The sequence below is a fragment of the Heterocephalus glaber genome, unplaced genomic scaffold (assembly GCF_053883595.1).
Source record: "Heterocephalus glaber isolate CG9 unplaced genomic scaffold, H.glaber_assembly_v1.0 deba00000122, whole genome shotgun sequence".
NCBI classification, from domain to species: Eukaryota; Metazoa; Chordata; class Mammalia; order Rodentia; family Bathyergidae; genus Heterocephalus; species Heterocephalus glaber.
Window position 1 is genome coordinate 9152927 of NW_028258138.1, and position 13141 is coordinate 9166067.

The 13141-nt window shown below is 41.1% G+C and overlaps 1 protein-coding gene across 1 annotated transcript; it reads left to right on the top strand.

Annotated features, from left to right (window-relative positions):
* Window positions 1-330: 330 nt before the first annotated feature.
* On the top strand, window positions 331-7435 carry Smim34 (small integral membrane protein 34). Its single transcript, XM_087212692.1, has 4 exons — window positions 331-1620; window positions 1775-1893; window positions 2015-2068; window positions 5593-7435. Exons 3-4 carry the CDS (start codon window positions 2062-2064, stop codon window positions 5991-5993), a joined length of 408 nt encoding a protein of 135 aa, XP_087068818.1. The 5' UTR covers window positions 331-1620; window positions 1775-1893; window positions 2015-2061; the 3' UTR covers window positions 5994-7435.
* The last annotated feature ends 5706 nt before the right edge of the window (window positions 7436-13141 follow it).

Below are 13141 nucleotides of genomic sequence, written 5' to 3' on the forward strand. Positions count from 1 at the left end.
TCCACCTCTGGAACCACGCGAGAGTAGGTCAGTTACTTCCCTGAGCCTGGGTGTTCCTCTCCCTACATGGAAATATTAAACCCTACTTCCCTCGATCCTAAGAGGTAGAAATTAACTCAAACACTTGACACAGAATCCTTTCTTAATGTAAGTAACCGCTCTGCGACATGGGCTGGCCTGGACTCTGTGTAGCATAATGTCTGCTTAGCAGCCGTCTTTCCTTCTATCTGTCCATTTCTGGGGTCTTGCCATTTCCCACATCCCATGCCAACATGCTCCTTAGCTGAAGGCCAGGACGTCACAGAGAACCCAGGTCCCGAGGCTCGCTTGCAGGACAGGTGCCCGGATGTGCCCTCCCCCTCCCGAAGCAGCCTGCTGTTCCACGCCGACCAAGGCCATGCGCACACGCACGTCGAGTTAAAATACTCCAACGCTTGAAGAATACAGGATGAGACTTCTCCCTCTCACCCTGCCCGCCATGGTCATGTTCTCCCCTCCTTTAGTAACTCCTGTTCTTCACTTCCTGGACATTCTTCCAGCGGCTTTTCAACACCTATACAGTATTTTTCTCTCCGTTTGTTGCTCTGTCTTTATTTGTTTAACAATCTGCCTTGGAGATTTTCATACATTCGTACACAAATGACTTCCACATTCTTTTTCACAGCTACCTAGCATTCCATGGTTTACCTATAGTGTGACTTTTAACTTTATTGAAAAATAATTCACATACTGTAAGATTTACCTTTTTAAAGTATGTGTTCAATGGCTTTTAGTACAGTTATGCAACTAAGGGCACCGTTTTAGAAATTTCATTACCCCTAAAAAATCCTACAACCCTTAGTTATCACCCTTCTAAGGCCCGTACCTCAGATGACCACATTTTATATAATGACATTTTATATAAATGACATTATAAATGAAATCATACCATATGTGGTCCTTTGTGACTGGCTTTTCTTTACTAAGCATAATGTTCCCAGGGTCATCCATATGGCACCATGTGTAGACACTTCATTCTTTGTTATTGCTGCCTAATATTCCATTATATGAACATCCCACATTTTGTTTATGTGTTCATCACTTGATGGACATTTGTATTTTTCCCATATAGGGGCTATTGTGAATAATACTGCTATAAAAGTTCAGGCTTAAGTTTCTGTGTGAACTTATGTATTCATTTCTCCTAAGTGTATAGCAATGAACTGCTAAATCACATGGTTTATTTTATAATTTAATCATCCAGCCCCCCCCATGATGAAAATTTAATCAAATTACATCTTAAAACTAAAATTTTTCACAAGTGTGGCAGAGCTTGGGCTTAAAGATTCAGGGAAAATGGGCCTGGGAACATGGCTGTAGAACCTGGGGGTCTTTTCCTCAGACTCCAATTCTAGCGCTTCCCAGTCTGCTCTGCCTCAATTCTAACTCGGTCCGTGGCTTCCTCTGGGTCTGGGAAGAGCAGAGTAATGTTTCCGGTGCATCCTGTGGGCCTGCTCCCTCCTGCTCGGTGTCCTTATCCGGGAGGCTGTCCGAGAAGAAGCTGGTGACTTGACCATGGACTTTCCAGGCCCTGTGACAGTGGACCTTTGACACACCTGGCCCCAGCCACACCTGCAACAGGTACAGACCAGGGCAGTTCAGGAGCGGTCCAGGCGCCTCCCAATTGGCCAGCCAGTCTCAGGGACCACTCCCTGCCACTGCAGGCCTCAGTGGGCTGTGGGAGGGCCAGAGACTCCCTCATACCAGCATGTTTTTAAAAATGCTTTCAATTTAGACATTTTTAACAAGCCAGTGCCAGGAAATGCTTTTCCTTCTGAGCCAAAAGAAAGAAGACAGATCTACTGAGAGCCTTTGATTAACTAACTGAGAGAAAATTCACTCACTTGCTGTCTGGTAAGTTTCTGTTTGGTACTGCCTTGAAGTTCTTGGGTGCTCAGAAAGCTCCGAGCACCCCAATTGCAAAGGGACTGTGCTCTTTGCTGGGAGGCCTCATTTTCTCCCCTTCCCCTCTCAGGGCAGAACCTGGAACTTGCCTGCTGAGAGTCAAGGTCAAGCCAGCTCATGGAAGGTGAGTGTTCTGTCTGCCCCAGTGCAGCTCTTGAATTGCTTATTTATTTCCCATCGTTAAATAGCAAGAGTCACATGGTGCATCTCTGCTATAGGATGTGTTTGTGCATTGAGATACAATCTCTTACCTTTAAAAAAAAATACAATGCATTATAATAATTAATGAGTTTCTTTCATGTGGAAAATGTGCTGCTTTAAAGCAATTGAATGTTCTGTATTCTTAGTCAAATATATTTTATTCTGTACCTGAATATATCACATCATTCTATAACAATTTCCAGAACATTCTGTGATCATAATTAAGATTTATTGTCTTCTTATTGGATTGACTTGAAATTTCCCCCCATTTAAAACTTCCAGGTCTCAAACCATTCCACCAGTGGTGTTATAAAATTCATGATTGTCAGATTGCTTTTTTATGAGTGACTAATTTATGTAATTAAATCTGTTCATTTATCCTAGGCTTTGTTGCATGTGGTTTAGAGAGTTATTTTTAAATAGATTCTCTCTTCATCTAAAACTAATAGGATTATTCACTCATTCTGGCAATTAACCATAATAAAAAAATGCTGACCTCTCTGAGTCCTGCATTAGAAAAATGAATTAGCAAAAACCAAATCTGAACCAGGAGGTATTTATGGAGCCCTTTCGGTCAGCCCATGACAAATCTAACTTGTATTCCTGAGGAGCAAGCAATGGGAGTTGGAACCAGTGAAGCTCACCTGGGAAGTGTCTCTGAGGACTGTGAACTACTTCTCTGGTTTTCATTGTTTCATTTCCTTCCCTGCCTCTCCAAGCAGAGGACACAGTTTTGAATTAAACAGCAATTGAGATCTTTATCTTCTGACAGACAAGGGCACATAGTCTCTCTACCCAGGGGCACTTCACCAAGGAGACCAGAAAAGCACCAATTTGTAATTGTGCCTTTTAAAATTAATTTCTTTTTATAAAAATAAATGCACATGGTACAAAATGTACAAAAGGCAGACAGTGAAAAGTACATCTCCTTCCCCCAATTCTCTTCCCCAGAGGTAACCACAGGGGCTAATTTCTTGAGAATTCTCCCAGAGATATTCCATGTGGCTGTGGTTTGCATAAGTGTCTCCCAAAGGCTGTGTGTTAAAAGCTTGCCCTCCAGCCCGTGGCGCTGTTGGGCAGGGGTGGAACCTTTAAGAGGTGGAGCCTAATGGGAGGACATTAGGTCACTGGGGGCATGGCCTTGAAGAGGCTATTGGGGCCCCATATTTTTCCTCTCTCTATGCTTCCCAGCTGCAATGAGGTGGCCAGCTTCCCCTCTTTAAAAGTTGATAAAGTTGATTTATCTGGGCCAAGGATTTAGCTCAGTGGCAATGCGCCTGCCTTGCAGGCACAAGGTCCTGAGTTCAAGCCCTGGTACAAAAAAAAAAGTTGATTTATCTCAGGCATTTGTTACAGAAAAGGAAAGCTGACTGACACATATACATATATAAACTACAGGCAAATAAAATGTACCTCCCCTTTTTAACATGCATTATTGCATATGATATATTCACTTTTTTAAAGCTATTATTATTTAGTACCTAAAAATCTTTTTATGGCTGCATTGTGTTTTCTGGCATAGAAATTCCAAGTCTCACTTATTTTTGTTGTTTTGAGACAGGGTCTTGCTATGTGGTTCAGGCTGGTGTTGAACTCACTGTGCACCCCAGGTTGGCCTTGAACTCATAGCAGTCCTGAGTGCTAGGATTACAGCTGTACACCACCACATCCAGCTCTCCAAAATGTATTTAGCCACCCCCTTGTGTTCACTTTGATCCCAGGCATTGTTCAGCACAAGCAAGACTGCAATGTCGAACCTGAAGAATATTCTCATCACTTGGGATCATTGGGAATTGGTTCCAGGGCCCCCACAGACACCAAAATGGCAGGCACTTCAAGTCCTTTATATAAAGTGGCGTAGTATCTTCATATAAACTATGCAACCCTCCCATATACTTCAAAGCATCTCTGTATTACATATGCTACCTCATACAATGTAAATGCCTGTAAATAGTGGTTATACTGTACTGTTCAGGGAATAATTACAAGGGAAAAAGTCTGTACCTGTTTGGTACTGACTTAGCTTTTCCTTTCGGAATGTTTTTAATCTGTGGCTATTTGAATCCATGGATATGGAAGCCGTGAATATGGAGGGCTGTCTGTTCATTGTTTCAGACATGTTGTACAGCATCTTCAGGACAAATTACTGAAAGTAGAATTGTTGGGTTGAAGGTAAGTGCATTTGTAATACCCATAGATCTTGCATATATGCACTCCATATTGCTTGTATGAATTTACGTTTAATCAGTAATTATAAAAGGCCCTCATTACCCAGCAGGTGTGTCTGTCTACACAGTGTATTTTGAAACATCAGAAGTTTGCAAACCTAATAGGTTATGGAATGTTATCTCAGTTTTAATTTGCTTTTTCCATAGGCATGACATTGAGGTGGTTTTTTATGTTCCCATTTTTTCCCCTATAATCTATTTGCTATATCCTTGGCATATTTTTCTACTGAGGTTTTAGACTTTTTTTTTCCTACAGAATTGACAGTTGTTAAGAAAATGAATCATACAAATTACAATATTTCTCCAGTTTGTCCTTTGTCATTGGGTTTTATGGTATGCAATAACTTTATAAAAGTAATATGCACATGAATTTAACTTTTTATTTTATTCCTTCTTCTGGATTTTTGTGTTATGCATAGGAAGGATGTTCCACTGTTGAGATAATAAAGACAAAACTCTGCCATAGTTATGTTCTAGTACTTAGTTAGTTCACCTTTTATGTTAATATCTTTGATTTATCTGGACTGTTTGGGGAGCTACAGTGAGAAATGTGAATCCAAAGCTACATTGCACCAATCCTACTTAGTGAATAACCCACCTGTTCGCTACTAATCAGAAATGCTCCTTTTTCATCCACCCAGGTGCAGTTCCTCGCCTGAGGATGGAGTCTTCTCTCTACTCCATTGGTCTCCTGCCCTTGTATCAGCATCACACTGTTTTAGCAGTTGTAGTTTTGCAGGAAGACATGGTAGGGCGAGTTGTACCTGGTTCTGAAGATTCCCCCAAGCCCTGTGCAAAGATCAGCTGATCTGTGTGCTTACTAACTTCATTCATTTAAGAAAATGTAAATTAACTTCTTTGGTTGGCTAGTTTTAAATTTCTGGTTAGGGTAACTGACTCTTTTTGTCCTGGATTTTTCCTACTTAGTCTTGACAGTGACTTTTTCTAAATGAATCCTTTGTCTATGTATAGATTATCTGGGGAGATGGACATCTTTATGGTGTTTCATCTCCTATTCTACAACTTTGTGTTGAACTCTAGATTTAAAGAAAAAAAAATCTGTTGACATATAGGTTGTTAGGCTCCTGCTCACTCCATAGAGAATGCCTCTTAACTTAAGCAGTCCCAGCTGGTCACTAATATGGATACAAGAATTGGCTTGGCCATGTAGTCCTCAGCCCAAAATGCTTTGTCTTATCTTGACTTCTGTATTTCGCAGTTATCACGTGGATGCCCCTGGGAGCCTCCAACCAGACAAGTGCCATCTCCCTTCTGGATTATCCCCTGGCAGAGAGAAACAGCACCAACTCCACAAGGGCTCTGTGGCTGCTGGAGGGGATGAGTGCAGTCTGGTACATCCTCACTATCATCGGCTTCTTTGGGGTGATTTTTCTCTTCCAGTTGGCCAGCAACATCCTCAGGAAGAATGATAAGTCCTTGGAAGATATTTACTATTCCAATTTGACCTTTGAACTCAAAAAGAAAGGACTCCAGAGCAAGATGGCCAAGTGCTCCTCACTGATCATTAGCAACACAGCTGTCCTGCAGCCTAGCCAGGCCAGCCTGGTGTCCAAGTGCGGAAACAGTGGGCCCCAAACCGGAGCCCAGGGTATTCCTTGAAAGTCAAGCCAGCAGATCTCCAGTGGGAGGCTCCAACCTTTTTTCCAGTAGGTGCAGCTTTGGGTTTCCTGGAACCTGGAGAGAGGAGTTGAGCCCTTGAATGGGACAGATAGAGGATCACCACGGTATGGGCACTTCTGGCTGATGGGCATGTGGCCCGACACCAGTAGTCTGTATCCCTGTGAGACTTTCTGATGCTTTAGGGTGGGGGCAGCAGAAGCCATACTTGCCCTTCCCTAGCAAACTCTGTGCTCTAGGATACTCCAAGAATCTAGGATACTCCAAGGAAACAGGTGGTTTCTTGTCATGGAAAGAAGGCTGATTTGGAGTGAAATGCTCTAGGTTAAAATTCAACTTCTAGAGACAAGTCACATAAAGTTTGAGTGGCTGGTTGCTCACCTGGAACTTGTAGAAGTTGGGATAGATGGAACCAAAGGGCCATTTCCTTTTAAATACTGACTCCATTGAATTCAGAACCACAGTTGTTTATATTAGAAGTTACAGATTCTTCATTTTCATTGTGTGACTGGAGTGCATTGGGAAATACACTTATTTTGGACTCAGAAGGTCTGGACTCTACTTTGGACTTGATTATCACTGCTTTCGTGTCTGTGTACACACCACACCACCTCCCTGGAATGTAGTTTACAGACAAAATGAAGAGAGTAATGCCACATTGGCTAGCCTTACCCAGTAGATAAGATCTGATGAGATTATGTGTGTGAGTGCGTTCTGCAAAGCAAGTATATAAATATAAGTGTTGCAGTGAGGGTGATGTTGTGACAGTGATAACTGATGCTGATGCTGGTGGTGTTGGCAGTGGTTTTGGTGGCTGATGGTAGACCTGAGTCATGGTGGTGGATGGAGGTTGAGGAGAATGGAGGCGTGGCATGGTGATTCATGTTGGTGGTGGTGGTGGTGGAGTGATGCTGTTGTAGATCAGGAAATGACTCATCCATTAGCAATCAGTCCTTAAACCATGGCTATATTGCTTTGTTCTGTAGGAGAACCCATCTGGGTATCTGTTGATGACCCATACTGTGAGTTTGTAACCGCCAAGGCAAAATAGATCTTTAAGAGTTAGAATTTTTTCTTTGAGAGTCAAGCTGTTTCTCCAAATTTCCTTAGTCCTTTCTTTCAACCCTCCTTCCTCAGCCCAGATGAATGGATAGAATTCGTAGATGTTGACTCCAGGTGGCCAGAGTCCACTTTCTTTTTCACAGGGAAGGAAAGGAGCAGGACAAGGCCAGAAGAAATGAAGCATGCTTGGGATTGTCTGTGGTCTCATTGCATCCCTCCCATCTCTACTCCTTACTATAAAAGGCCCTTGCACACCTGACACGGTGAAATGAGGATTTGTGGCAGTATAAGGCCCCTCCATCTCTTTGGAGCTAGTTTCAAATAAAACCTTTTTCCTTTTCACCAAAAATGTGTGGCTCCTGTGGTTTGTTTGAAGAGCTGTGAGCAAAGGGAGCCGGTTGACTGGTAACAAATTGAGTCTGTGAGATTCAGGTTTTCTAATAGAAGAGTCACTGCCTTTGCATTTCATTACCTTAAATATAATGTGATCTATTCAAGTGTTTTATAAGTATCTCCTACTTATATATTTGTGCAAGATATAATATCTTATTTATATGATTGATTTGGAAGATGTGATTAGCTGAGTTTCTATAAGTGTCTTTCAGTAGTTAAAGAAAAAAATTATATATTGTCTGAATTTCTATGAAGTTCGTCCAGTTCAACTTTTGGATCTCCCTCCTGGGCTAGGGATAATTTTATTTTTCCTACCTGTGGATTGCAGCCTGCATTATCCCTATGATCTCATAAAGGTTAGAATTAAACTCTGAGCTTTTTTTTTTTTTTTGGTGAAGTGAGAAATATTTTCAAGTATTTTTCCTCTTTTCACATTTTCTTCATCATCATCATCATCATCATCATCATCATCATCCCACAGGTTGGAAACAGAAGTGTTAGTCTGTTGATATAATTAAGGCTAGGCTTCATGCTTATGTTTGAGATTCAGGACAGAATAAAACAAAAGATGAAAAAGGAGAGGAAAATATCATTGAACCCAGAAATCATTAAACGGGAGTGAATGGTCCAATTTTAAGTAAATTTGAGATAGGAAGAGTTAATTGGTATTCTTCACTTGCTGGTTGCCTTTGAAGAATGTATTTCTCACTTCTTAACCCAATTGCCCCTCATTTGCCTTTGTGGGTTCTCTTTCCACTTGGGGATCTGTGTGGCTCTAGGGAAGCTGAAACTACCCCTAGTTCAAAGGTTGGAATAAGACACTGCTGGAGGTTAATCCAATCAGTGTGTTCTATATCCTGGCAGGATTGGGCCAAGGGAGGACACGCAGACCTAAGTAAGCCAATCCAATCAGAATGACCAGAAGGCATTAAAGGGAGAATTCTGGAACACAAAGACTTACTCTGCATGGGACTAAAAGCAGATCTGAGTCTGAAATTACTGGATTCATTCTGCCAAGAGGAAAGCCAACCCAAGAGCAAAACCATTAGGGAGATCAGACTGAGAAAATTACAAAGATTACAGCCCTGCTCGAAGCCTTAATTTACCACTGGAATTTCTCAGTTTGTGAGCCAATAAATTCCCTTTATTAAGTTAATTGCAGGTACACTTTTTGTTTCTCAGAACCAAAAATATCCTGATACCTTTGGATGCATAATTTCCTAAAGGAAATGGGCCTTAGAGGAAAATTTGAAAAGAGGATGTGTGATGTGGCATGTGGGAGGTTGAAACTATTTCTTTTAGCATGATTTTTATATTTATAGGTTTTTTGTATTTGTAGGGAAAAATAGATTTAGGATGCTTCCCATTTCAGTCAATGATCATTTATAAGATTTCTCATTGCTTGATCTCTCCAAGAACTTTCTGTCAGGTTCTGTCCCATTTAAGCCTCAGATCTTGATTCTATAAATGAACTGTCAGGGAAACCCCAAGGAGGGCCTGTTAAGGTCAACCTGTGGTCAGAAATTGGTTCAAAGGTATTTTCTGAGGAACAAGAGCCATTATCTTTCTGCTGGTACCCAACACGGTTATTTCAATTCTCAGAACATGTTCCCATGGAAACCTCATTGCTACATGGTCCACGTCCATCATTTTCTGGAGAGTCTGCCTTAGAAATGTTCTCTTGGATGTGGGCATTTTAAGCAACACTGGTGTGTGTGTGGGAGGGACTTCAAATATTGTGGATTTGGGGGCAAAAATCCCTTAAATCTAAAATGCTCAGGACCAGAGCCACTGAACACTGTCTTGACAACCCCACCTATAGTACTTGAATGAATAGGAAAGGTGCCAGCACCAAGACATTAATGTTTAATTCAGAGAAAGGGAAAGAGATTTGCAAGAGCCACCAACCTTGTTTCAGACAGAAGTAAAGATCTTGATTCCCAGTACTCCTGATACCCTCTCTTTCTTTGCCCTTATAAGATTCCCCAAAGACTCATGGGATGAGTTCAGATAAAGATCTTCTTCTGAAATGGAAATTATTTTAAAACAATGTGGAATGGATCCAGAATGATCTTCTTAGAGGATCTGTGGCTGGTGGTAGCAGGGTTTGTGCTGAAACCAAATCAAGATGAGAAGAGCTTTCCCAGGTGACTGGAACACATCTATTCTAAATAAAATGCTGTCAACTCAATTGCATTATTATTCGATTTGTGATATAATTATCACATTTTAGAAAAAGGTTTACAAAGAAGAATTTAGAGAGTAAACATCTGTTGGCATTTATACAACCCAGAGCAGCAGTTGTCCTCCGTTTCTTGTAATTGATACAAGACTTCTACAAGAACAAAAGAATGTTCAACTCATCCTTCAGATAAGGTTTTAAAAGTTCTTTTATTGACAACAGTGAAAAAATTTCACATAATACACTGATGCTTCGATTCATGAATGCTTTTGTTTGCAAACAATTCAGTTGGCAAACAGAAACATTTGGCAAAATTTTGCTTTTGTTTGCAAACTCTCAGCCTCAGATGGCAAACACGACTGTGCCCATCTTTCCCATACAAACACAAATGTGGCCATCTTTTCCAAAATTGTAGAACAAGTTAAGTTCATGAATTGAGGTACCACTGTATATAGAGAGTTATAAACATAACACACATAATATGTGATTCCAGGGAAGGTAGCAGAGGCAGCTCACAGAATCAGGAAAGAGAGGGGTCAGACTGTTCTGAGACCCTTACACCATGGCCCCAGATAGGATCCTCAGAAGAGAACTCAACTCTCGCTTTTATTTCTTTGTGCCTCTGCTTGCTTAAGCATGATATTTCAGTGCTAGAGCATTCCATTGAATCAGGTTAGAACAGGGGCTGGGGGTGGGTGGGTCTAGAGAGTGGAGGGCTTTGATTGGCTGATGCTATGTTACGTGATCTCTTATGTGACCAGAGGCACTTAAGTCTAAGAAGAAAATCCTAATGAATTTTTGCTCAGATTCCACATCCTCTGTGAAACTTTCTTGACTGTTGCCTTGGAGATGTTATAGCACTTTATACACACTGGGATGGATCAAAGAGAACAGATTTATTAACAGACCCCCAAAGATGGGAACTGCATTTGTCTTCCAAGTGTTTGAAGCCAGAAGGGCTCATGCCTGTGGGTGGAACCACTCTACAGGAGACAGGGAGAGGAACTTGCTTCTCTGTAGAGACAAAGGAGAAGGAATGGCCCGGGAGTCTACAGACTAGCAGAACATATTGAAAAATGTTTCTTCCTGTGACTTTCCAACACTACTGCCACAGCCCTGATGCTCTACCATGTTATGAAATTAGTGGAATAAATGCTTAGTGTGAGTGACTTGGAAACCAGAGATGGGATACAGTGGTGCATTTGCAACAGATACAGCTGGAATAATAGCAGCAGGCAGAGTTGGAATATTAGAGGCAGAAATGCTTTTATCTAGCATAAGCCAGTTTAGTTTGGTTGAAGCTAAACTATCAGGAAGTAACAAGAACACAGGGAGGCAGTAAAAATGGACGCTGGGGACATATTTAACAAAATCATTGTAGAACAGGGAGAAGGATGAGAGAGAGGTGGAAGTGGGGGCTTGCAGGAGACAAGAAAACTAAGTCCAGTTAGTCACATGCTCTGTAAATACTGATCTGCTATCTTTCCCACTGGGTCATGGGAATCTTATTTTAAGAATAAGTCCACAGACTGTGAGGTCCCAGGAGCGGCTTGGAGCCCCGCCTTCATCCGGTGCTCCACTTAGCCACGCGGGCACCTGCAAGGCCCAATTCCATCCCCGCCCCCACCTTCCAGCTCTTCTGCTACCTGGTCCCACACTACAGAGGCACAGGGGATTATACTTCACATAGTTAAATGTGATAGATTAATAACTACCACAAATTGTCATTTTCTAAGCTGCGCTTGATGGTATGGTATTGCTGATTGTAACATTTGGCCTAACATGTTGTGATTGATCTAATCAGTTTTCCTTCCTGGTATGAGGAAAATAAAATAGCCTCAGAGTCATTAGAGCCTCAAAACCTAAACACAAGCCGTACCTGGAAGACACCTCTGAAGAGCAATCATTCCAGAAGGGTTTTAAACGCAAGCAACAAAGATACCTGCATTAAGCAATTTTGAAATATCAACCAGGAATTAAACCAAGGACAGTACCAAAAACAAAAATGAGAAGACATTTAAGCAAGGCACAAATGCAAGCTTCCAACCACAAAAAGGAAATTCTGGGGAAAATGAGGTGGAAAAGTCAGATAATCAACCACCTGGACACCCTGAACTGATAGCACAGGAAGTAACAAAGCAGATACATGAGGCTCTAGAAAAATTCAAAGCAGAAATAGTTTCCCAGATAAATACAGAGATGGTGAGTAGAGTGAAAGACATGATTAGAGGCTCTAGAGCAGAAACAGACAAGAAAATAGATGAGATCAGAAACATGCTGGAAGCCATGAATGCCCAGCATAAGAAAGAAATGGAAACCATGATCACCCAACACAAGAAAGAAATGGAATCCATGAAACAGATTCAAACAGATATTCAGGAGATTAAAAACTCCATTGAAAGCATCCAGAGCAGACTAAGAGAAACTGAAGACAGAATATCAGATATAGAAGACATGATCACAGTTAAGGACCATGAAAACAGAGATTTCTTAAAGATAGTGAGGGACCATGAGAAATGAATCCAACAGCTGCTAGATGAGGCAAAGAAGAATAACATAAGACTGATAGGAATCCACGAAAAAACAGGAGAAAGTACAATTGACATAAAAAAAAATTGCTCACAGAAGTAATAGTAGAAAACTTCCCAGACAGAGGTGGAGAATTGGACACACAGATAAGTGAGACATATAGAACTCCACCCAGCCACAATAAAAAAGAAATCTACACCTAGACATATAGTAGTCAAGATCCCAGAAACCCAACAGAAGAACAAAATTCTATAAGCAGTTAGAGAAAAGAACCAAATCACCTACAAAGGAAAGTCCATCAGAATCATGGCAGATTTCTCAACACAAACCCTCAAATCAAGGAGAGCCTGGAGTGAAGTATTTCAAGCCCTGAAAGAAAATAACTTCCAACCTAGATTGTTGTATCTGGCAAAATTATCCTTCAAAATTGATGGGGAAATTAGATACTTTCATGACAAAGAACACCTGAGAAATTTCATGAACACCAAACCAGCACTCCAAACAATTTTATGCAATATCCTAGAAAAAGACAACGAAGGTCACAACTCCCTGAGGGCCAACAGAGAGAAGACACCATGCAAGGTAAGGCAATAAAGGGAAAGGGGGAAAAATAAAAAAAGAGCCAACAACAATAAAACATCATGGCAAGAATGAGTCAATATCTCTCAATTATAACTGTCAATGTTAATGGCCTCAATTCACCAATCAAAAGAAACAGACTGACAGAAGGGATTAAGAAGCAAAACCCAGCAATATGCTGTATACAAGAAACACACCTAACTCAAAAGGAAATTCATAGACTGAAAGTAAAAGGATGGAAAACAGTTTTCCACATGACAGGAACCCAGAAAAAAGCAGGGGTAGCCATCTTATTTGCAGACAAAGTAGATTTCAAACCAAAACTAACTAAGAGAGACAAAGATAGTCACTACATCCTTGTGAAGGGAACAATCCAAGAGGAAAA